This window comes from Odocoileus virginianus, chromosome 4 (assembly GCF_023699985.2).
Source record: "Odocoileus virginianus isolate 20LAN1187 ecotype Illinois chromosome 4, Ovbor_1.2, whole genome shotgun sequence".
Lineage (NCBI taxonomy): Eukaryota > Metazoa > Chordata > Mammalia > Artiodactyla > Cervidae > Odocoileus > Odocoileus virginianus.
In genome coordinates, this window is record NC_069677.1 from 9365473 (window position 1) to 9391201 (window position 25729).

The window sequence follows — 25729 nt, forward strand, 5'->3', positions numbered from 1 at the left end:
CTATATATAAAATGGATGACCAACAATGACCTACTGTATAACACAGGGAAGTCAGTTCAATGTTATGTCACAACCTAAATGGGAAAAGAATTTGAAAAAGGATAGATACATGTTTGTGTATAAACTGAATCACTTTGCTATAAACCTGAACTATCACAACATTGTTAATCAACTATACTGCAACATAAAATTTAAAAATTTTTCAAAAAGTAGCCCCCGTATATACAAACTGGAGGAGGGCATGGCAACCCACTCCAGTTTTCTTGTCTGGAGAATCCCATGGATAGATGAGCCTGGTGGGCTACAGTCCATAGGGTCGAAAAGAGTTGGACACAACTGAAGGGACTGAGCACAGCACAAAAGAAAAAATAACAGAACCACCAAAGAAGCATGAAATCAAAGCATATTATTAAGCATAAGTCAGGGTTCAGTACATTATCTGACAATGTAAAAATCACAGTTATTTCATCAACACAGCAAATTTAAAGTTCCCTCATCACCACATTCACACTCACACATTTCAGTCTCTGCCACTCAGTACTAACCCCTTCATTGTGACACTTTACAGATGCAAGTGCCTGTGACAAGTGCCCTGATGACTTCTGGTCCAATGAGAACCACACTTCCTGCATCGCCAAGGAGATCGAGTTTCTGTCCTGGACTGAGCCCTTTGGGATCGCACTCATGCTGTTTGCTGTGCTGGGCATTTTCCTCACAGCCTTTGTGCTGGGTGTCTTCATCAAGTTCCGCAACACACCCATCGTCAAGGCCACAAACCGGGAACTCTCCTACCTCCTCCTCTTCTCCCTGCTCTGCTGCTTCTCCAGCTCCCTGTTCTTCATTGGAGAGCCCCAGGACTGGACCTGTCGCCTGCGCCAGCCGGCCTTTGGCATCAGCTTCGTGCTCTGCATCTCGTGCATCCTGGTGAAAACCAATCGGGTCCTCCTGGTGTTTGAGGCCAAGATTCCCACCAGCTTCCACCGCAAGTGGTGGGGGCTCAACCTGCAGTTCCTGCTGGTCTTCCTCTGCACCTTCATGCAGATTGTCATCTGTGCCATTTGGCTCAATACGGCGCCCCCCTCGAGCTATCGCAACCACGAGCTGGAGGACGAGATCATATTCATCACCTGCCACGAGGGCTCGCTCATGGCGCTGGGCTTCCTGATCGGCTACACCTGCTTGCTGGCTGCCATCTGTTTCTTCTTCGCCTTCAAGTCCCGGAAGCTGCCGGAGAACTTCAACGAAGCCAAGTTCATCACCTTCAGCATGCTCATCTTCTTCATCGTCTGGATCTCCTTCATCCCCGCCTACGCCAGCACTTACGGCAAGTTCGTCTCTGCAGTGGAGGTGATCGCCATCCTGGCGGCCAGCTTTGGCTTGCTGGCCTGCATCTTCTTCAACAAGGTCTACATCATCCTCTTCAAGCCGTCCCGAAACACCATCGAGGAGGTGCGCTGCAGCACCGCGGCACACGCCTTCAAGGTGGCCGCCCGAGCCACGCTGCGCCGTAGCAACGTCTCCCGCCAGCGGTCCAGCAGCCTGGGGGGCTCCACAGGATCCACCCCCTCCTCCTCCATCAGCAGCAAGAGCAACAGTGAGGACCCCTTCCCGCAGCAGCAGCCGGAGAGGCAGAAGCAGCCGCAGCTGCTGGCCCTGAGCCCACACAACGCGCAGCAGCCACAGCCGCAGCCACCCTCGACCCCGCAGCCGCAGCCACAGTCGCAGCAGCCGCCGAGATGCAAGCAGAAGGTCATCTTCGGCAGCGGCACCGTCACCTTCTCGCTGAGCTTTGACGAGCCTCAGAAGAGCGCCGTGACTCCCAGGAATTCCACGCACCAGACCTCCCTGGAGGCCCAGAAAAACAACGACGCCCTGACCAAACACCAGGCGCTGCTCCCGCTGCAGTGCGGGGAGACGGACTCGGAACTGACCACCCAGGAGACAGGCCTGCAGGGCCCTGTGGGTGAGGACCACCAGCTAGAGATGGAGGACCCCGAAGAGATGTCCCCGGCACTTGTAGTGTCTAATACCCGGAGCTTTGTCATCAGCGGCGGAGGCAGCACTGTTACAGAAAACATGCTGCGTTCTTAAAAGGGAAGGAGAAAGTCAGTTCAGGGGGAATCCAGGCAGTTTTCCCAGGATGACCTTCTCCACAGGGATGAGGAACTGCCCCCCGGCTCCCTTCCTCCAGGAAGGAGGGATAAGACCCACCAAATGCTTGGAACTTAGCTGCACTGCTATAAACGACAGTGAATGAAATAATGTCCCCATTAAAATGAAAAAGAGGGGAGCGGTGTGCTTCTGTGGTTAGGTTATGAGTGCTGAGATCCCTGTAGTCAGGTTCGCCTTTCCTATCCCTGCTTCCATCCTCCTCTTCTGTTCTATCCCACCCAACAGTCCAGAGGTAAAACCATGGCTTTAAGATACCCACCTATTCCCCCTAGGGTTTTATTTCTTGTTTTTGTTGCTGTTGTTTTGGTTTGATTTTTGTTTTTAATGTTGAAACGTCTGCCCTGAACTTTGCAGACAGCCTGGTCCAGAGACAAACCTGTGCAGAGTGACAGGACCTCATATTGGCCACCACTAGAGTTGAGTGTGAAAGACAGAATGTCACCAGTTCTGCCCAACACTTTGACAGTGGGAAGAACTTGAAATGTCCAAAGCTGTAAGGTGAATGTGTCCCCTCCTATTTATGAAAACTATTAAATATGTGGTCTCCTACTTGCTGCTGCTGTCATGTGACATGGAGAAGGTTAGCATCCATCCTCTAACAGTACGTCTGATTTTGTCCAGAGTGTGATGGTGATGCCATGTGTAGATTCCAAGATCTCAGGAATCACCTCAGACTGCTGGGAAGGGACTGCACGAATCCAGTGAACTGTATCTGTAATTAATATTGTCATATGTAGCTTTATCCTTAAGAAAATGCTTCTGTTTTAATAGTCCATGGACAATATAAACTGGAAAAAATGTCCCAGTCTGGTTGATATAAGACAGTATTATTGAGTTCCATTTTCTTTGCCCCCCCCACCACCACCACCCACACCCCAATGAGCTAAGCCCTAAATGAGCCCTTTCAGGGCCCAGTGATCCAGAAACTCCCTCTTTCTCCACCCCAAACGCTTCCTGAAGTCAGATCCATGCCTTCCCCTGTGAAGAATAAGCTCCCAGTCTCTGACCTCCTGCCAGTTTCTGGGGTAAGAACACGTGGTTCCAAGAGAGCTCTCATGGGTTATTACTCTTGGCACTCCCCAATGCCGTCCTTAGATTCCCTCCAGCAGTGGGAGTCTGCCCATGGGTAGTTACAGGATTGAATGTTGAACCGCATACTGCTGAACAGTCAGGTTCCAGAGCTAGAGAGAGCTGGGGTTAAGTGCTGGGTTTGTCATTCACAGGTTGGGTGACCACAGGCAGGGAACCTTGCCCTCACTCAGCCCCAGCTTCTTTGTGTCTAAAATGGAGGTATAATCATTCTTTTCCCTCAGAGCTCTTATGTGGGTTAAATGAGATAAATGTATGTAAAGTATTTTAGCATGGTGCCTAGCCCATAGTAAGCACGCAATAAATATTAGTTAATATTATTACTGATATTGTAATTTTTTTCACTTGTTTAAAATAGAAAACAATGCATTTATTTAACCATTCACACTTTAACAACAAACCCACTGATCACACTAACTTTCTCCATAGTAAGCCCAAGAACTCTAGGGCCCAGTCCAAGGGGTCCTGAACACCATAGCTCATGGTGAAGCCGAACATCAGTCCCCTAAGGGCCCCATGCTCCCCCCACCTCTGTGGTGTCAGAACCAAGATGTCTAGCACCAAGGGAAGACTATCCCAGTCTGGCAGCCGACTCTCAGATCTCTCTAAATGCTGCTTTTAAGCCAGTCAAACCTGTGTGACGCCACAAAGTTTACAGTTCTTGATGACTTTCTGACCATTTTCTTCCAAAAGGGCCACCTTTCCTTGATTTTTACCATGAAAATGAATTGTGGAAGGGACTTCCCTGGTAGGCCGATGGTAAAGACTCCATGCTGCCAATGCAGGGGGCGCAGGTTCGATCCCACATGCCACATGCCACACAACGAGGCCAAAAGATTAAAAAAATTAAAGTTGAAAGTTTGGAAAAAAAAGACTTGTGGAAATTACAATTGTCAATCTGGATGAAAAGACACTAGAGGGCGTCATGTAGGAGACACAGAGAAGGTCTCACACAGGAAGATCTGAGGCATCTGCTCCCCCAAACCAGACCCAGCCTGCCACTCCCACCCTGGTCACACCTCTGAGCAAAGCCCAGAGCAGAGTGAAGACTTATATTTAACATTTTACCTGGACTTTTTTAAAAAAAGACTGAACATTTAATGGCTTGGTTTTAATTTTTCTATTTGCTTGTTTTAAATACAAGTTTTTATCTTATTTTTATTTTGCTGGTCAAAGCAGCCAAGTGGAAGCAGCTACTTTGCAATGCAAAATGCCACACACTCATCCATCCCAAGTTTGCTTTGACAAGTGGCTCACCCTCATGGCTGAGCTGGAGGAAGAGGTTGCTCAGGGAAAACACGCACCATTCACGGTGAGCTCCACTTCAACAAGTGCTTGCAAATAAGGTGGCCTCTCCCTACCTTCTTGTCAGAAAGGGAGACTGAACATCACTGTCCTCTGTCATTTGTAGCAGGTATGACTCTCAGCACACAATCAGGGTGTCAGTTATGAATCTGCATTATTTTTCTGTCACAACCTAGTTTCCTCTCAAATTCCTATTCAGCCTGACAGAAACTTCATTTCAGTCAAACTGGGGTTTTCTCTTGAATTTCAGAATTTTCTGAATCAATTTAGGTTTTCAGGGGTCTGTTCAGAGGTTTCTCCCTTCCCCCTTCTATAGTGTGAGGAGGGAGTTTTCCCCAAACATCCACAGCTCCTGTTGACATCTCTAAGAACACTGTTTTTTTCTTTTATCTTTTTTAGATGTGGACTGTTTTTAAAGTCTTTATTGAATTTGTTACAACAGTGCTTCTGTTTTATGTTCTGAGTTTTTTACCTCAAGGCATGTGTGATCTTAGCTCTCTGACCAGGGGTTGCACCTGTACCCATTGCATTGGAAGGTTAAGTCTTAACCACTGGACTGCCAGGGAAGTCCCTCTGAGAACATTCATATCTAGCCCCTAGTAATTGTTATGTCTCCATTCTGACATCCTCTGAGACATCTGTGTCCCCAGGGCATAGAATCCACAGTGATTTTGGTGGCTGCATCACTTTGTCCCAACCACGAGGCCCCTCCCAGGCCTGCCAGATCTCTCATGAGAAAGCACTGGGGCCTGGGAATTACCAGCAGGTCTCAGGTCTCTCCTTGCCCTCCACTGCCAAAGAAATTCCTAATTCCTTCACAGGGTTGTTTGACAAAAAAAACTTAACTACCTCCCATGCACTCAACACCCACGACACAGGGATCCAGGCACTGGAACCTTCATTGCAGCTGGAGGAACCAAAGTTCTCCGCCACTGTGCTTGGCCCCATTCATATCACCTTTCCAAGATTCCCATCAGTCACATGCAGAACTCTTCCAAAGGAAGTTTGGGAAAGTGGCCTTTGCCCTCCAACCTCTGCAGTACAGGACGACGTGCTGGAGGAAGGTGGGTGATGAATGAGCCAGTCTGCAGTATCCACTGCCCACAAACAAAGCATTTTTTAAGATCAAACACAAAATGAAAAACACACCCTGCTGAGAAAAAATAAGCAAAATTTGATTCCCTTTCATCTTAACAGCTGTGGTAAATCAGAAAGATACTGTGAAGACAGAACTGCATGTGGCATTTTGCCATGAAAGAGAGGCTGCTAACAGATAAAAGAGAGAGCAAGCAGGGGCAAGTACTCAGCGGGTGGGACAGCAGAGGGGTGGGAGGACGGGAATTTGATTATAAACTCATTAGCACTGTTGAACTTTTTAAATGATATGCAAAAGTTTGCGTATCTGGGTTCGTTTAAGGGCCTGGATACATAATACACAATTGTTTAATAGTGATTACATCTGGGTGTTAGAATTATGAATGACTTATTTCCTTCTTAATATTTTTCTGGATTTTTTTCTAGGAACATGACTTACAGTAAAAGAAAAAAATCTGTTTCTTGGATTATCAAGTGTGATCATATTACAGTCATATTTTTTGTTTGCACTTTTTTTTACTTTTTATTTATAAATCATTTGAAGCTTATATAAATTTTGCAAAAATAAGCAGCTCAAAAGACATCTGTACCCCTTCTACCTAGATTCACTTATTATTAACATTTTACCTCATTTGCTTTGTTGTCAGCGTTATGGTCATTTAACAAAGCATGATGCACTCTGAGGTATTTATGGGTGAGATCATAGGATGCCTGGAATTTGCTTAAAAAACCACAATGGGGGAGAAAACAAGTATGTAGAGAGAAAGATAAGAAAGAACAGCAGAAAGTCAATGGCTGTTGAAGCTTCAGTTTTCTACTCCTATTTTTTTATGGGTTTCTAAATTTCCATAATAAAGAATTAATGTTAAAAAACAGCCAAAGTATAAAAAAGAATCCACCAGTCAAAAAGAAAAAAATCACACCAAAGATTTCAATAACTTGAGTGGCCCTATTCTTCACAATTTTTTGACTGGTGGATTCTTTTTTATCCTTTGCCTGTTTTTTTAATCACAAGAGAAGCTAGTGCATCAAGCACACAAACAAAATTTTCAACTAAAATTTTAGTTGAAAAACAAACCAAGGAAAATTTAATGTAAGGCCTTTACAATGAGCTTCAAAAAGCAAATCTTTGGAGCATATCAGAAAGACCTTCTTGGAGCCTGATGAAACACAAGTCTTCCTGAATCTTGATGTGATCTATTATGATCTTATCCTTAGTTGAACCAACTGTGGGCTGCTCAAGTTTTCTGAATTATCCTCAGGCAATTGGTTTAACAGATCCCTCTTAACTTTTGTGCCAGTAAATTTTCTTTTATGAATATACTCCCAGGGAAATAAGCCAACAGGCAGCAAAATTAATTAGTACCTATGTGTTCTGGATACATGACCTCCATACCCCTGGTCGTGTGCAGGGAGGCCTGCAACCAGGGGAGCACAGACACACTGCAGATGCAGACAGGAAAGTGTCCAGACACCCCTCACCTTGGGGATGGCAGAGGAAATTACACTATGATCCCATTGCAGGAGAGCCCACCCACACACATCAGATATGACAGTATGTGCATGAGGTCAAAGCGGTAATCAAACTTAGAAATAACAGTAAGGAAGAGGGCAGGACACAGAATCGTATGTCCACACAGAATAACATGGATTAAGTTTCACTGGAGAGAGGGGAATACAGAGAAGGAAAATAGTTTACTGTTTGCTTCTTTCTTTTGTAAAGTTACACAACTTCATTGAAATGAGAGAGGCAGGGAGAGAAAACAGGAGCAAACACACTCTTACCTGAAGTACTTTAGCTATGATTTAAGGACTAATAAAGCCAAGGTACAATGGAGTGTGTGCTTACATGCGTGCTATGTCGCTTCAGTCTTGTCCGACTCTTCACGACCCTATCTATGGACTGTAGCCTCCCAGGCTCCTCTGTCCATGGGCTTCTCCAAGCAAGAATACTGGAGTGGGTTGCCATTTCCTCCTCCTGGGGATCTTCCCAACCCAGGGATTGAACCCACATCTCTTATGTCTTCTGCATTGGCAGGCGGATTCTTTAGCCCCAAAACTGGGAAGCTCCAAAACTTCCAATGCAGAACAAACAGATACATAAGGCTGCAGTGGGACTCATGTGAGTAACTAATGAATCTTTGTCTAGCCAGTTCTTGTCACAGGCAGAATAGTGGCCCCAAATTTTATCTGGGACCTAACGCTCGGAAACTGTGAATGTGTTATGTTACATGGGCAAGGGAGAATTCAGTTGCATATGCAATGAACATTGTTAATCAGCCTGATCTTGAAATAGGGAGTTCAGTTCAGTTCAGTGACTCAGTCGTGTCCGACTCTTTGCGACCCCATGAACCACAGCATGCCAGGCCTCCCTATCTATCACCAACTCCTGGAGTCCACCCAAACCCATGTCCATTGAGTCAGTGATGCCATCCAACCATCTCATCCTCTGTCATCCCCTTCTCCTCCTGCCCTCAATCTTTCCCAGCATCAGGGTCTTTTCAGATGAGTCAGCTCTTCCCATCAGGTGGCCAAAGTATTGGAGTTTCAGCTTCAACATCAGTCCTTCCAATGAACACCCAGGACTGATCTCTTTTAGAGTTGACTGGTTGGAACTCTTTGCAGTCCAAGGGACTCTCAAGAGTCTTCTCCAACACCACAGTTCAAAAGCATCAATTCTTTGGCGCTCAGCTTTCTTTATAGTCTGACTCTCACATCCATACATGATCACTGGAAAAACCATAGTCTTGACTAAATGGACCTTATTTGACAAAGTAATGACTCTGCTTCTTAATATGTTATCTAGGTTGGTCATAACTTTCCCTCCAAGGAGTAAGCGTCTTTTAATTTCATGGCTGCAATCACCATCTGCAGTGATTTTGGAGCCCAGAAAAAGAAAGTCAGCCACTGTTTCCCCATCTATTTCCCATGAAGTGATGGGACCAGATGCCATGATCTTAGTTTTCTGAATGTTGACCTTTAAGATATAGGGAGAGTTCTGGATTATTCAGGTGGGCCCAATGTAATCACAAGAGTGCTTATAAATTGAAGAGAGAAGCAAGAAAGTTAGGGTCAGAGGCAGAAATTTGAAAATGCTGTGCTGTGCTTAAGTTGCTTCAGTTGTATCCAACTCTTTGTGACCCCATGGACTGTAGCTTGCCAGGCTCCTCTGTCCATGAGATAATCCAGGCAAGAATACTGGAGTGGGTTGCCATGCCCTCCTCCAGGGGATCTTCCTGACCCAGGGATGGAACCACATCTCCTATGTCTCCTGAATTGGCAGGTGGGTTCTTTACCACCAACACCACCTGGGAAGCTCTTGACAATGCTACTATATATAAAATAAATAAGCTATAAGGATACATTGTTCAGTACAGGGAATAAAGACATTATTTTATAATAACTTTAAATGGGGTATAGTCTTTAAAGGTATTGAATCACTATGTTGTACACCTATAACTAATATAATATTGTAAATCAACTATATGCTTCAATTTTTTTAAACTATATATAATTTTTTTAAAGAGAGATTCAAAGATGTTATGCTGCTGGTTTTGAAGATGGAGGAAGAGACCACAAGTCAATGAATGTAGGTGGCTGCTAATAAGCCAGAAGAAGCAGGAACAGGTTTTCCCCTAGGGTCTCCAAAAAAGGGATACAGCCCTGCCAACACCTTTCTGGACTCCTGACATCCAGAATTAGAAAACAGCAAAATTTGTGATGTTTGAAGCCTCTGCACTTGGAGTAACTTACTACAGCAGCAGTAGGAGACTGTTACACTTACCTTTACTTCCATGTCAGTGGGCTTTCTGGCTCCAACATTCTGCAGCTGCAAACCTTCAGGTGCCATGGAAGAACCAGCCAGACCAAAAAGATTTTGTGGCTTCAAACCACTGCAACTTCTGAAAACTTTCACATGGTAATAGGGATTTGTTATCATAAAACTGACAATCTGCTTTTAGAATTAAATGATACTACAAGGAAAAGTAAGACAAATTTTCTTGTACTGTTGAAAAGTCAGTGTTGTTTGTAAAGGGCTCTCTAGATCATAAATTTCTAAAAAGAAACCAAAAGTAAGTGTGTGAAATTTTCATTTGAATGAAATTTGGGAAATGAGAATATGGACTGGTTATTAGATGAAAGTAAGGAAGTATTGTTAATTTTCTTAGGGGTGATAATATAGTTAGGTAAGAAAATGTCCTTATTTTTAGGGGATGCTGGCTGAACTATTTAAGTGTAAATAAGCACAGTGTTTGCAACTATTTTTAAATGTTTCTTAAAAATACAGATATACACTGAAATGTTCAGCAAAATAATAATAATTGCTTGATCTGAGTGGTGATGTGAGGTGTTTATTGCACTATTTTTCTGAGTGTGTAGAAATTTTCCAATAAAAGTAAGGAATTTTTTTTTTTAATGAATGTATTTATTTTTGGCTGGGCTGGGTTTTCATTGCTGCACACAAGCTTTCTCTAGCTGCAGGGAGCAGGGGCTACACTCTCATCATTGCCGGTTATGGGCTTCTTGTGGAGGCTTCTCCTGTTGCAGAACACAGGCTCTGGGCATGTGAGCTTAGTAATTGCAACCCACAGGCTTAGTTGCACCTCAGTATGTGGCATCTTCCTAGACCAGGGATCAAACCCATGTCCCCTGCATTGGCAGGCAGATTCTTAACCACTGGGTCACCAGGAAAGCCCAATAATTTATTTTTTTAAACTTTATAAATGTCTGCTAAGCTATTGCACAGAAACTTTACATTTTAGCTGAAAAAACTCTATGCATAGAACTTTCTTTCTAAAATTAATTGTAGCAATTCAGATTTGTGGTTAGAATGTGGCAAGATAAGTATCATCATATGTAAAATAGTTTAAATTAGTTTCCAGTTAGAAAGCTGATGGGAAAAAAAACTGATGTCATCCTATGAATCAGTGGAAAGTTACTGCTATCTAATTGAAGAAAGTAGTCTGGTGGAATGGGGATTTTGGTCTCAGCAGGTCAGAGGTTTTCATTTCTTGATTTTGTCAATAGAAGGAATAAAAGTGAAACTCTGAAAATAAGAAATGGAAATTATGGACAAGAAAGTGGGCAGGAAAATTGTTCCTGGAGTCCCTACATCCAGAACCAGAACCATTCTAGAACCAGTACAGAAGGAAATTGCAAGAAACGTGTGTTACCCAGTTTTCTACAGATAGATAGGATAACAAAATAACATCAGAAGGAATGTAAAAATAGCATTCTAGCCTGTCCATAGATAAGAATAGAATTAGCTAACAGTAGAATGAAAAACATTTTTGTATACCTTGCCTTTTAGACTTTAAAGTATATATATGTGTAAACAGTCAATATGATTTCTAATAAAGAAATACTTAGTTCAGTTCAGTTCAGTGACTCAGTCGTGTCTGACTCTTTGCAGCTCCATGGACTGCAGCACACCAGGCCTCCCTGTCCATCACCAACTCCTGGAGTTTACCCATAATCATGTCCATTGAGTGGGTGATGCCATCCAACCATCTCATCCTGTGTCATCCCCTTCTCCTCCCGCCCTCAATCTTTCCCAGCATCAGGGTCTTTTCAAATGAGTCAGCTCTTCCCATTAGGTGGCCAAAGTACTGGAGTTTCAGCTTCAACATCAGTCCTTCCAATGAACACCCAGGACTGATCTCTTTTAGAGTTGACTGGTTGGATCTCTTTGCAGTCCAAGGGACTCTCAAGAGTCTTCTCCAACACCACAGTTCAAAACATCAATTCTTCGGCACTCAGTTTTCTTTCCAGTCCAACTCTCACATCCATACATGACCACTGGAAAAACCATAGCCTTGACTAGATGGATCTTTGGTGGTAAATAAATGTCTCTGCTTTTTAATATGCTATCTAGGTTGGTCATAACTTTCCCTCCAAGCAGTAAGTGTCTTTTAATTTCATGACTGCAATCACCATCTGCAGTGATTTTGCCCAAAAAAATAAAGTCTGACACTGTTTCCACTGTTTCCCCGTCTATTTCCCATGAAGTGATGGGACCGGATGCCATGATCTTCATTTTCTGAATGTTTAGCTTTAAGCCAACTTTTTCACTCTCTTCTTGCACTTTCATCAAGAGGCTCTTTTGTTCTTCTTCACTTTCTGCCATTAAGTGTGGTATCATCTGCATATCTGAGGTTATTGATTTTTCTCCCAGCAATCTTGGTTCCAGCTTGTGCTTCATCCAGCTCAGTGATTCTCATGATGTACTCTACATATAAGTTAAATAAGCAGAGTGACAATATACAGCCTTGATGTACTCCTTTTCATATTTGGAACCAGTTTGTTGTTCCATGTCCAGTTCTAACTGTTGTTAGAACAAGAGGCAGGTCAGGTGGTCTGGTATTCCTATCTCTTTCAGAATTTTCCACAGTTTATTGTGATTCACACAGTCAAAGGCTTTGGCATAGTCAATAAAGCAAAAATAGATGTTTTTTGGAACTCTCTTGCTTTTTCGATGATCCAGTGGATGTTGGCAATTTGATCTCTGGTTCCTCTGCCTTTTCTAAAACCAGTTTGAACAACTGGAAGTTCATGGTTCACACATTGCTGAAGCCTGGCTTGGAGAATTTTGAGCATTACTTCGCTAGTGTGCAAGATGAGTGCAATTGTGCAGTAGTTTGAGCATTCCTTGGCATTGCAAGACCATCCCTAAGAAAAAGAAATGCAAAAAAGCAAAATGGCTGTCTGAGCGTTCTTTGGCATCACAAGACCATCCCCAAGGAAAAAAAAATGCAAAAAAGCAAAATGGCTGTCTGAGGAGGCCTTACAAATAGCTGTGAAAAGAAGAGAAGCAAAAAGCAAAGGAGAAAAGGAAAGATTTACCCATTTGAATGCAGAGTTCCAAAGAAGAGCAAGGAGAGATAAGAAAACCTTCCTCAGTGATCAGTGCAAAGAAATAGAGGAAAACAATAGAATGGGAAAGACTAGAGATCTCTTCAAGAAAATTAGAGATACAAAGGGAACTTTTCATGCAAAGATGGGCTCAAAAAGGACAGAAGTGGTATGGACCTAACAGAAGCAGAAGATGTTAAGAAGAGAATACACAGAATATACAGAAGAAGTGTACAAAAAATATCTTCACAATCCAGATAATCACAATGGTGTGACCACTCATCTAGAGCCAGACATCCTGGAATGTGAAGTCAAGTGGGCCTTAGGAAGCATCACTACAAAAAAAGCTAGTGGAGGTGATGGAATTCCAGCTGAGCTATTTCAAATCCTAAAGGATGATGCTGTGAAAGTGCTGCACTCAATATGCCAGCAAATTTGGAAAACTCAGCAGTGGCCACGGGACTGGAAAAGGTCAATTTTCATTCCAATCCCAAAAGAAATATTTAATAAAGTTTTTATTTAAATACTTAATTAATGTTAATTTTTATTTGAAAAATATATAGTTTTAATCTATTAATACAATGAATTTAAGTAGAAAATTGATTTGAGCTTGTGAATTGTAGAGCCAAGACATCTGCTACCACCTAGTGGACAATAACTGAATTACCGGCAAAGTCCTAGGTGAGCTGATTAAGGGAGAGCTTATTTTAAAAAAACAAAAATTCTGATTCTCTGAAAAACTAATAAAACTCAAACAAAATGATAGATGACAGAAGATAAATAACCATGGAAACATAGAACATATTTTTTTAAATCTTAAGCAACTTATTTGTACATCATTATGCAAATACATTTGAAAAGTCTGATAAAATGGCTAATTTCCTACCAAAATACAGTCTATATCCATGGAAATTCCTTGATGGTCCAGTGGTTAGGATTCTGTGCTTTCATTACCAAGGGCCCTGGTTCAATCCCTGGTAAGGGTCAAGGAACTAAGATTGTGCAACCTGTGTGGTATGGAAAAAAAAAAATTGACTCTAGTTGAGGTAAAAAGTTTAAACAGACTGATGTCCATATTAAAAAGTAGAGAACTGTATCAAATAGCTATCCACAAAAATGCATCAGACTCAGTTTCAAATGGAAATGCCATTACATCTTCCAATACAGATAGTCCCAATACATTATTCTAGAGACAAGAAAAAGTTCAAATTCTTTTCATGAATTAAGCATAAAGTTGATTCCTAAGCCCAACAAAAGCAACACTGTAAAAATGACAGAGCAATATCTCTTATGTACACTGATGTAAAAATCTTAAAATAAAATATTATTGAACAGGATGCAATACAACATTAAGAAAATAATACACATGCCCAATGAATTTAGCTCAGGAATACAAGGGTGCTTTGTTATTAGAAAATACATTACAATAATTCACCATATTAATAGATCTAAGTAGAAAAATCCTATGATTATCACCATAAAAGCTGAAAACATATTTGACAAAAATCAACACCCATTCCTGACATAAAGAAAGCACTCAAAATATAGGAATTAATGGGTATTTCCTTAATGTAATAAAATATATAACCTCAGTTCTAAAGCAAGAGCTTACAGATTACATAACATTATAGTCACAAAATCTTAAGAGAATCGATGGCAAAAGTAACCATGCAATAAAAGAATTCTGAAATTAGCAGGATGTAAAGCTAACATATAAAAATCAATAGTCATTAGGTACACTAACAATATCCAGCTCAAAAATATAATAGAGGAAAAAGTCCTATTTCCAATAGCTACAACAACAAAAAATAAACTCTAAGGAATAAACTTAACAAAAATGTGCAAGATTAACATGAGAAAAACTTTAAAACATTACTGAAACACCCAAAAATAGACTTGAACAAATGGAAAGATAGTTCATGCCCTTAAATATAACAACTCTCATTAAAAAGATGTCTGCTCTTCCTAAGTTAATTTATAAATTCCTAAACTTCATGTGGAAAAATAAACGTGCAAGAATACCTCTTTTAAAAAACTTAAAAGAGAAGAACTATAAGGTCAAAGTAGCTTATACTGTACCAGATATTAAAATATGAAACTTCTATAATTAAAGTTTGGTACTGGCACATGAGTAGACAGAACTATGCAATAGAATACAGACTCCAGAATTAAGCCTATGTATATATGGAAATTTAGAATGTGATAAAGGTGGCATCTCAAAATGACTGGGGCAAATAAATGATCTGAGGACAACTAGGTAACCATTTTTAAAAAGATCAAATTGGATCATACCTCAGATTATACAGAAGAATCTCCAAATGGATCAGAAGTTCTAAGTATAAAAAATAAAATCATAAAAAAAAAATAAATTAAATAAAATAAAATAAAATCATAAAAATGCTGGAAGAAATATATGGTGAATTCCTTTAGAACCTAAATGTGGGAAAGGCTTTCTATATATGATTTGAAATCTAGATTCAGTAAAAAACTAATAAAGTTGACTATGTAAAAATGAAAACTGTCACATCACAAAAAAGAATACCAAAAGTAAAATCAAACGACAAATCACTAACTGAGGGGAAAATATTTGCAACATTTATCACAGATAATGGGCAGTATCTCTGATACATAAGTTATTTTTAGAAATCATGGAAAACAAAGACCAAAAACCCAGTATAAAAATAAGCAAAATATGAACACACAATTCACCCAAATGTGAGAGAAATAAAAAGCTGTAAAGATGAGCAGGCTCTTATCCTCATGATTTATAAGCAGAGTTAGAGTCACCAACTTCTCCTTTAATAAAACAGTAAATGCCAGCAAACTGCAAAGGCTTTTACTATACAAACACCTTTGAGTGATACTTAATTGAAAATAACAGAATGAGTTAGAAAACTGTGATATAGTCTAACAACAGGGTCATGATTAACGACAATTGAAGTCTTGAAAATAGTACCCACTTATATTTTTAATTTTGCATTTCTTTACATCTGACTTTAAAAGTGACTAAGGAAGCACTAAGGACTATGCTTATCTAAGAAACAAAGCAAGATGGGGGAGAGGGGTAACCTCTATTTTTAACAGTTGACAAGACAACATTATGATCTCTGTAACCAATGTTCAGTGTTAAGTGGTTGAAATTTAATATTGGCTCCAACCATTAAAACCTGTTATACTATAACTCTCTGATAGCTCAGCTGGGTAAGCATAACCAAGGTGCCACTAGCCACTTGGTGGCAACAGATCCTAATCGTCTTAAAGTCCTTAAAGGGTGGATTTGGAAACTAATTGATAAAGACATTTCATGCAGGTCACAAGATGCTTCAGTTAGAAAGGTTAGAAAAATCCTGAATATCCTTTAAAAGGGCATTAGAAGGAAAGAAAACATATCCTATCTTTGTTAAAAACAGTTATGGATACATTCTAGAACATCCTACTAGGAAAGATCTTTGGAGCTAGAAGAGGTTTAAAGGGAGACAAGAACTGTCAACATAGTAATAATAACTAAAAAGACATAGACTGAAAAGTATCGTGCATAATATTAAGAGCCTACTCACTGTTCAGCCATCTGAGCAAGCCACTTCCCCTGTCTTGACCTCATTTTCTGTGCCTGAACACTGAGCTAGATCGGGGGTCAGCAAATTTCCTGTAAAGTGTCAGATAATACATATTTTAGGCTTTGTGGGCCACTCATTGTCACAACCACTCTACTCTGTCATTGTAGCACGAAAGCAGCAATAGACATTACACACAAAAAATAAGCATGGCTCTATCCTCATAAAACTTTATTTATGGACACTAAAATTTGGATTTTACATAGTTTTCACATGTCATGAGATATTATTCTTCCTTTGATTTTTTGTTTTCAGCTGTAGTTTGCTGACCCTGGGATGGAGGGTCCCTGAGCTCCCTTCCTGCCCTGTGTCTCTGTTGATTCAGCTGCTCTTGAGTCCCTACTTATCTAACGCTGGGGTTATATCTCTTTTACACATTCTTGTACCTTCTTTTGCAACCTAAAGCAGTTTCTCAAGCTTTATTTACTCACATCCCATTAGATAAGAATTAGAAAGATGTCATAGCATATGTGGGCTTACCTGGAAGCTCAGCTGTAAAGAATCTGCCTGCAATGCAGGAGACCCCTGGGTCAGGAAGATCCCCTGGAGAAGGGATTGACTACCCAACTGGGGTACCCACTCCATTGGCTACCCACTCCAGTATTCTTGGGCTTCCCTGCTGACTCAGAGGATAAAGAATCTGCCTGCAGTGTGGGACACCTGGGTTCAATCCCCGGGTTGGGAAGATCCCCTGGAGGAGAACATGTCAACCCAATCCAGCATTCTTGCCTGGAGAATCCCCATGGACCGAGGAGCCTTGTGGGCTACAGTCCATGGTGTCGCAAAAAGTTTGACATGACTGAGCAACTAAGCACAGCATGTACCATATGTAGCTCACAATATTTTAAATATAGCTATCTTTGGTCCTCCAAACATATACAAATCTGGGTTTTCAACTTTGCATGTCCTTCCTCTCAACTTACCACATGGAGATACCCAGGTTTGTCCTCATGCATTTGAAAATCACTGCCTCACAGTCTCTTAGACTTGAAAACTCCCAGTGAGAAAGCCCCCTAAAAGCTTCACTTCTCTTTTCTGCTGGAAAAGAACATCAGTTTTCCGCGAACTCCAATGTAAGGGAGGTTGGCTAACTTAAGCTTACTTTGTGGACCAGAGAGTTGCAGGTAAGACATGGACTTGACTACGTCTTAGTCCTTTCTTCCACTTGGTCAGAATCCACAACACAAGTGAAAGCAAGGGTTTCTGCATTTATTCTTGTCTCCAATTCCCCTAAGACCATGGGACAAGATCTAATCAGCTTGATGACCATATAACTGGTTATAATTGCTATCAATACAAGAATAAAATTTAGGGAATCTACAGTTATGGGCCATCTGTATAATATGTTTTTAAATTGTTGAGAAAGAGAGAAAAAAGTTAGCTGCTTTTAAACCCCTACTTGGTAATGAGCAGCCTTAAAACTTCTGCTGGAAGGATTGCACATTATAAAATGGCCCATCTCCATAAATAAGTCTTTCTCTGTCAAGGAGGCTCATCAGAAAAATGCCCTGGGGATGTGAATACTGAGGGCCATGTGAGCCAGCAGCATTGGATGACATCATCTCTTGTATGAGCCTGCTTAATGGTGTGAAGTCCATGAGACCATTAGCACTCTGGGGGCACATGAGACTTTGAGGTTTAACCCACTTACCCCAGGTCACATATGTACCAAGGAGGAGCTAGCACTCTAATTCAGACCTGCCTAGAAAAGCAGTTATCCATTCAATTTCTTTGTCTCTATCATATCCATCTGTCCATCTAGCTATCTATGTATCTATCTCATCTCAACATCTCCTCCCTAGAAAGCATTAGGTCCTTATGCTTGAATAATTAAAGTCCCCTAAGGAGTTATTTGGCCAATTAAACCAGGTTAAAAGACTCCAAAGAGAAGTTTCCCACTGGGAATTTACCAGATAATCTTACCTGTAATGTTCTCTATCCAATCCTTATCACAAACCTGGTTATGAGAAATGTTATTTTTGCAAGATAGCCAGAAAGAATAAAACTCGGGCTCTTAAAATCCCAAGTTTGACTCATAGATCAAGTCAGAACAGTAGAGACCCTGATAAGTCACTATTTGACTTCACTGAATTATAAAACACATTTATGCACACTGAAAATTAATAAAAACTAAAACATATTTTAAAGTTCTAAAGCTTCTGATTATTATAAATTAATTAAGTATCCAAATCACTGATTCATTCCCTTGAAATAGTGAAGGAATGTCAGATACTTTTAAAATAACTCCATGATATTATCAGATTTTATGTGGTTTATGTCCTACAATTCTGCCCCATAAAAATATATGCCAGTATTTGAAGCAATGTGGCTAAGAATGACACTGTTTCCCATTCGTTAGGAGTTTGGAAATTTTTATTAATTTTTACAGAAAATAGGAAAACAAATGAGTGGATATAATTTTTGAACCATAAGCCCAAATATTAAAGGAACTATAACTTGAGTTTCTGTATTTCTGTTTCTACTTTGAGTTCTCATTGATAGAGCCTTAGCTCTCTGAGGGCTCCCCTTTCTTACTTTGGGTTGTGCCATTGTCCTAGAGCCTTATATGACACCAAAGGTGGGGGAAGAAGGGTCACAATCTGGCTCCCAGTCTCAAGCAGAGCTGTCCACCATTCCAGTCAGCCTGCCCCTCTGCTCCCACCCCGCCCTTCGGCACAGAGATCTCTGCAAGGCTGCCTAGCATCCCACATGCCTGAAAGCAGCTTGAAGTTACTTCCTCTTTCGGGTTTCGCTACCACCTTCCTTTACTCCAGACCCCCGAGATCTCTGTTCATTGATCACTTCCCTTCCACTTAGCCAGGACAACATTTTCAAGTCTCACTTAGGTTTCAGACAAATGCCTTGTCTACCTCTCCCCATTCTGGAATGTAACCTCTTAGAAACAGAAGCCAGAAAGTCTAACAGACTTCTGCTTTCTGCCATGTAACATCCCTTCCTTAAGACAATGAGGACAGGGTGGCCATTAGTTTGAAAGGGCAGGGGAAATGTATAAGAGCAAAAATACAGACAAATATCTGAAATACTATCTGGCCATTCTTTATTTTTCGGTATTTACATAGGCTCTTACATGCCTTGCTTGCATAATTTTTGTATCTCTCATTATCCTATTTACTGAAATAAGTTCGCAAGTTTACTTTCTACTTCCAATCCCATTTTTCCCAATTGAGAATTCTCTCTACTTTGGCCCTGTATTTCCCTAATACCAAGGATCCTGGGGCTTGAAAATATAAACTAAACCCAACCCAAGAAATTAGGACATCCGATCATCTTCACTAAGGAAACTGAAATACTAGCATCCTCTAATCGATAAACATACATGGGCAGGAGTTTATATTGAACAATGTTTATGCATCATTAATTATATAGGTAAAAAATGGAAACAATCTAAATGCTTAATAATGGAGAATTGTTTAAATAGAGTAATCACATAATAAAATTCTATGAAGCTATTAAACCTCAAGTTGTAGAAGAATATATGATAATATAGGGAAATAGTCACAAAAATAATAAAGGCAGTATGAACTGTACAATCACAATTTTATAAAGTATGTACTTAAATAGAGTCCATTTAAGGCTCTGTTAAAGGAAAAAGGCTGGAAAGTTCAAAGGGATCTGTGTTCTGGGACTGTGAATGGCATTATTAACAATAATTATTTTCTTTCCACATTTTAAAATTTTTTTATAATTTACATATGTTTTTTTCCTAATCAGAAAAATAATGTTACTCAAAAAACTGAAAACATTTATTGAGCTTATGTGCACCAAGTATATGCTATACCTCAATAAAAAGATTTTAAAAAATAACAGAGATCTTTAACAAGAATAAGAAGGAAAAGAAACATCTCCTGAGATCATCTCAGCCCTGATTGGGCTTCCTTTCTCACCAAAGAAATCTTGCACTAATTAAATTTCTTGGCTGTCCCATGGAAAACATGCTCCTGGCTATTTTTTTTTTTTTTCATATATTACTGTGCTTAAGAAAAATATTTTGCAAACCATAGCTGGCAAATTTGGCAAAGTGAAAGTTGCTCAGTTGTGTCCGACTCTTTGAGACTCCATGAATTTAGTCCATGGAATTCTCTAGGCCAGAATACTGGAGTGGGTAGCCTTTCCCTTCTCCAAGGGATCTTCCCAACCCAGGACAAACCATATGTACACTACTGATCCAAGAGGAAATCGTCCTGTCTCTCCACAATTGACTGCAGAACCAGGAAGTAATCAGAATATGTTATACTGGGTATGGATGTCCTGGTTCACAGGTTAAATGAGTCATCGAGAGCTTGTTGGGTAAAAATCCGGTCTGACTACTTGTTCTGGACTTCCTAGCTCCTGACTCTACCCTTAAAACTCTGGTTGGGCTGTCAGACAGCCCCACCCTCTTGCTCAGGCTTGCAGAGCAGAGGATGAGCAGTGATGTTCCCAGGGAGGAGTGGTGCTAGACTGAGACATGTCTAGTGAAGAATGACAGATATGGAGGATAAGAACCTGTTTTGCCAAATCTGGGCCTGACTTCACCTATAAGCACTTTTTTTTTTCTAGCTGAATCATTTATTAGCTCCATTTGGAGCTATCAGGTGGTTTCTGTCAATCAGTGATGCCATCCTCTGATGTCTCCTGCTTGGTTTCAGGGTTGCTGTGTAACCAGGGTGGTAGAGGGGGATGATTTCTATGACTTGTGTAAGAACTGGCTAATGTTCTTTTAACTGATCTCTGACACTGAATCTTCAGAAAGTGAAAGAAAGAAAATGAAGTCTCTCAGTCGTATCCGACTCTTTGCAACCCCATGGACTGTGGGCTACCAGGATCCTCAGTTCATGGGATTTTCCAGGCAAGAATACTGGAGTGGGTTGCCATTTCCTTAGAGAAAGCCTCAAAATTACATTCTGAGCCCCTGGGCTTCCCAGGTAGCACAGTGGTAAAGAATCTGCCTGCCAATGTAGGAGACGCAAGAGATGTGGGTTCAGTCCCTGGGTCAGGAAGATCCCCTGGAGAAGGAAATGGCAACCCACTCTAGTATTCTTGCCTGGGAAATCACATGGACAGAGGAGCCTGGTGGGCTACAGTCCATGGGGTCACAAAGAGTCTGATACGACTGAGCATACACACACTCATCACCTCTAGGTCTAAGTGACTTTTAATTAAGTTAGTTTAACTTGTAGGCCTTTAACCATCCTCAATTCATTCATTCAACTATTTATTGAATGCCTGGAATGTGTAAGATGCTATGCTAGGCACTGGGGATGATCTGGTGAACAAGAGACAGGTCCCTGCTTATGAAGCTTATGGTTTAGCTAGAAGCACAGACCGAAAAACAAAAGCAGAGTCAACAATCCGCCAAAAGCAAAACCAGCAATTCCAATACACTGTGCTAAGAGCTCTGATGGAGAAGTTACATCATAAAGTCCCATAGGAGCACCTAGCAGAGATAGACAGTTGGCAGTAGGCTGGGGAGAGAGGGGAAGTCGGTGGGGGGAGGAGTTGGAGGAGGTTGCATCCCAAGGGCTTAGGTCTTGTGTTAGTTTTCCAGTGCTGCCACACAAAGGACTACAGATAAGATGGCTTAACAGCAGAAATGCATTTTCTCTCCTTGGCTTGTAAATGTCCACCTTATTTTTCTTCTCATTGTCTTCCCTCTGTATGTTTGAATCCTAATTTCCTCTTCTTATAAGGACACCTTGACAGCTTGTTTGGAAGTTCTAGCGGGGGAGCACAGCTACTCCTATACCCTTGACGGAAGGCCGGTCCTCCTCTATCAGGGATGGTGGGCTTGCCTGGTGGCCCAGATGGTAAAGAACCCGCCTGCAATGTAGGAGACCTGGGTTCAATCCCTGGGCTGGGGAGATCCGCTGGAGGAGGGCATGGCAACCCACTCCAGTATTCCTGCCTGGAGAATCCCCATGGACAGAGGAGCCTGTACTCTTTGTGGGGTCACAAACAGTCGGACACGACTGAGTGACTAGCCACATACATAAGGATATCAGTCAGATATTGGATTAAGGACCACCCTAATTACCTCACTTTAACTCAATTACCTCTTTAAGGACCCTGTCCCCAAATGCAGTTGCATTCTGAAGTACTAGGGACTAGGACCTCACATGAATTTAGGAGGACACACTTTGGCCCAAAAAAGGCCTGAAGGATAAAGAGGTATCAGCTAGCCAAATGGCTGGAAAAGGCTTTCAGCACAAGCAAAGAGGCAACAAAGAAGGCACTCAAGGAGAATTTAACAGGAGCCAGATCAGAAAGGGCTTGTGACAACTGTGTTCTAAGGACAATGGAATGCTATCAAAGGGTTTTAATTAAGGAAACAGTATGATTTTGTATTTTGTCTCTAGCAACTAACCCTCCCTTAGAGATGCCAACGTTTAGTGTAACCACCTCACTTTTGATTCAATTTTTTTTTCTTCTTACCCTTATTTTTCTTCCCTTCTCTGTTCCCTAGCTTCTCAATTACAAATGGTACACATTTATCTCAATGATATGTTGTAAGCACCTGGCATGGCTGATTGGAATCCTTTATATTGCAGGATGGAATATAGAATCAATTCAAGATGGAAAATTGAAGGCTGTGGTTAGGGTTGTATGAATTATATTTAAACCCAGATATGTAAGGAATGACAACCAGGGCCAAACAAGGGTTCTGTTTGCAATTTCTAAACATGCTTCAGTTGTTCCACAGGTTTTTCAGTTCTGACCTGCTTCCTGGCTCATCCTCAGTTGCAGCTCGAGACAGAGATTGCCAAGGCTCTGGCTACCCTTGGTTGCCAGGGGTGCCCTGCTTTTCTTGCCATTAAGTTGTCAATCTCTCTAGAGTCTAACCGTTTTCTGTATGAAAACACAGAAAATATCTTCAGCTTATCCAGAAAGTATAAGCCTAGCTTATCCATATGATGAGAAGAAAAAAAAAGGAAAACAAGAAAAGAAGAACGTGACCCTTACCATTCTTATACACGTGAAACCGTGTGTTATTGTTGCTGCTGCTGCTAAGTCGCTTCAGTCGTGTCCGACTCTGTGCGACCCCATGGACTGCAGCCCACCAGGCTCCTCCATCCGTGGGATTTTCCAGGCAAGAGTACTGAAGTGGGGTGCCATTGCCTTCTCTGGTGTTATCGTTAGGGAGATACAAATAAGCAGACAGACACCAGAAGGTGTTACAGCCTGTTGGCAAAGTGGTTGACTGGATTTTCTCTTTCTTTAGGGTTTTTAAAATCATTTAAACTGGTAGTTAAGGGCTTCCCTAGTAGCTCAGACAGTAAAGCATCTGCCTGCAATGCAGGAGACCCAGGTTTGATCCCTGGATCAGGAAGATCCCCTGGAGAAGGAAACAGTAACCCACTCCAATATTCTTGCCTGGAGAATTTCATGGACAGAGGAGCCTAGCATACTACAGTCCATGGGGCTGCAGAGTCGGACACAACTGAGCAACTAACACACACAAACTGGTGGTTAAGTCTAGTCCCAGTCCTAAGCTTAACAAGAACTGTGAACTCAAACTGAGCTGCAGTTTCAACTAAAAAATGGAAAACTTGACCAAGACATGTTCAGTCAATGATGTTCAAGGACTCCAGAGGTCTGTGTTGGATGGTTGACCCCTTCTCCCAAAAGGACAGTAGTGAGACCTATGAATTTTCTCACATGTTTGCTGGGCAGAAGCTGTGCTTGATAACCTAGGAAATACAGTGGGTAGCAGCCAAGAAAACAGTGTCTGCCATAGAAGAGATTACAATCAGATTGTGGAGAAGATAAACAAAATATATGTTAATACCTGAAATAACAGGAATATCTAGTGCAAACACAAACCTAAGGGGAACCAGAAAGCTCTGGATGGTGTGGTTTTTGAAAACAGTGTGTGCATGCTAACTCGCTTCAATTGCATCCGAATCTTTGTGACCTATGGACTGTAGTTCACCAGGCTCCTCCATCCATGGGATTCTCCAGGCAAGAATACTGGAGTGGGTTAGTCATGCCCTCCTCCAGGAGATCTTCCTGACCCAAGGATCGAACCCTGATCTCTTATGTCTCCTGCATTGACAGGTGGGTTCTTTACCACTAACGCCACCTGGGAAGTCCTTTAAAAGCAGTACTGAATGTAAATTTATGAAAGAGAAGATTAACACCCATGTGAAGGGACATTGTACGAGCAGGAACATGGAGGCAAATGTGAGGATGAGGAAGAGGAGTGAGAGACACTAGGACTCACCTGGAGGGGAGTTCTGAAGAAGGAGGCTGGCTCAAGAAGGATCTTGAGTATTTGAGTGTATTTCTTAAGAATTTAGACTGGATTTGATAGATAACTTCCCTGGTAGATGGGCTTTCCTGGTGGTTTGGATGGTAAAGAATCTGTCTGCAACGTAAGAGCCCCAGGCTCAATACCTGAGTCAGGAAGATCTCCTGGAGAAGGAAATGACTACCCACTCCAGTATATTCTTGCCTGGAGAATTCCATGAACAGGGGAGCCTGGCAGGCTACAGTCCATGGGGTCACAAAGAGCCAGAGGCAACTGGGCAACTAATAACTGATAGATGACAGGAAATTCCCAAGTTATGGAGCAACATTTTTTTAAGTGAATGAGAGAGTTTGATTTTCAGGAGGAACTAGAAGGATAAGACCCAGCCAGGAAGCATCAGCAATAATCCAGTAAGAGGGTGGTGACAATTTTGACAGAGCTATTCCTGTGAAATCAGGTATAGTGAAGGGTGAGACCTTGTAAAGTCATAAACTGCCAGTTTATTTGAGTAATTCCTAGCAATATTGCCCCTGGATTTCTGTGCAATGAGCCTTTAAGTTAGAGATTTCCAAGACTTCAGTAATATTAGGACAAAACCTCATTCATTCTCTTTAATGCTGTTTCAGTCATTAGAAAGTGCTCTATAAGAATACAGTATTTCTAAATAACAATGAATGCAAAATAAGAGAAGATTTATTGTTTAACCCTGCCTTACCTTCTTTCCTAGGGTGGCTGGATCAGTGCAGGAGAAAAGGAATACTAGGAAGGTTAAAATGGAAATGACACAGCAGGCAAAGGGATTCTACAGATTGTAGAGAAATATTGATTGTTTGACTTTTGATTAACACTGTGGTGGGGCTATGACCAACTTCTGTCCTCTATTGATTAAATAGCTCCACCTGCCCAGTCACAGAATCCTCAACTAGGATTGGGGCCATGGCCTTTGAGCTAGGACAAAAGCTTTATTCTAATTTTTTAATAATTGTATTTATTTATTTTATTTTTGTCTGCATTGGGTCTTCATTCCTGCATTCGGGCTTTCTTTACTTGCGGTGAGCAGGGACTACTCTCTAGTTGCTGTGCACGGGCTGCTCATTTTGGTGGCATCTGCTGTTGCACAGCACAGGCTCTAGGGTTCAAGGGCTTCAGTAGTTTTGGCTAGCAGGCTTTAGGAGCGCTGGCTCAGCAGTGTGGGCACACAGGCTTAGTTGCCCTGTGGCATGTGGAGTCTTCTTGGACCAGAGATCAAATCAATGTCCACTGCACTGGCAGGCAGATTCTTAACCACTGAACCACCAGGGAAGTCCAAGAACAAACACTTTTAAAGACTAGCTCAAAACATGCTCTCAGCTGA

General features: G+C 41.4%; 1 protein-coding gene and 1 long non-coding RNA gene across 4 annotated transcripts in view; one reads left to right on the forward strand and one right to left on the reverse strand.

Annotated features, from left to right (window-relative positions):
* Positions 1 to 3595, forward strand: part of CASR (calcium sensing receptor) — a 30427-nt gene extending 26832 nt beyond the window's left edge. The window contains exon 6 of the mRNA XM_020908137.2: positions 569 to 3595. Within this exon, the coding sequence (XP_020763796.2) occupies positions 569 to 2091 (1523 nt within the window). The 3' untranslated portion in view covers positions 2092 to 3595. The remainder of the gene's footprint in view (positions 1 to 568) is intronic.
* LOC139034715 (uncharacterized) overlaps positions 1 to 25175 on the reverse strand; it is a 55175-nt gene extending 30000 nt beyond the window's left edge. For 2 of the 3 annotated variants that reach the window (XR_011487215.1, XR_011487214.1), the window contains exons 1-5: positions 25091 to 25175; positions 16071 to 16159; positions 14806 to 14845; positions 13400 to 13520; positions 9446 to 12330 (exon numbers count right to left, since the gene is read on the reverse strand). This is a non-coding gene — a long non-coding RNA (uncharacterized lncRNA). Of the gene's footprint in view, positions 1 to 2003; positions 2087 to 9445; positions 12331 to 13399; positions 13521 to 14805; positions 14846 to 16070; positions 16160 to 25090 lie in introns of those variants that run through there. The other variant, XR_011487216.1, reaches the window with a different exon arrangement.
* Between the last annotated feature and the right edge of the window lie 554 nt (positions 25176 to 25729).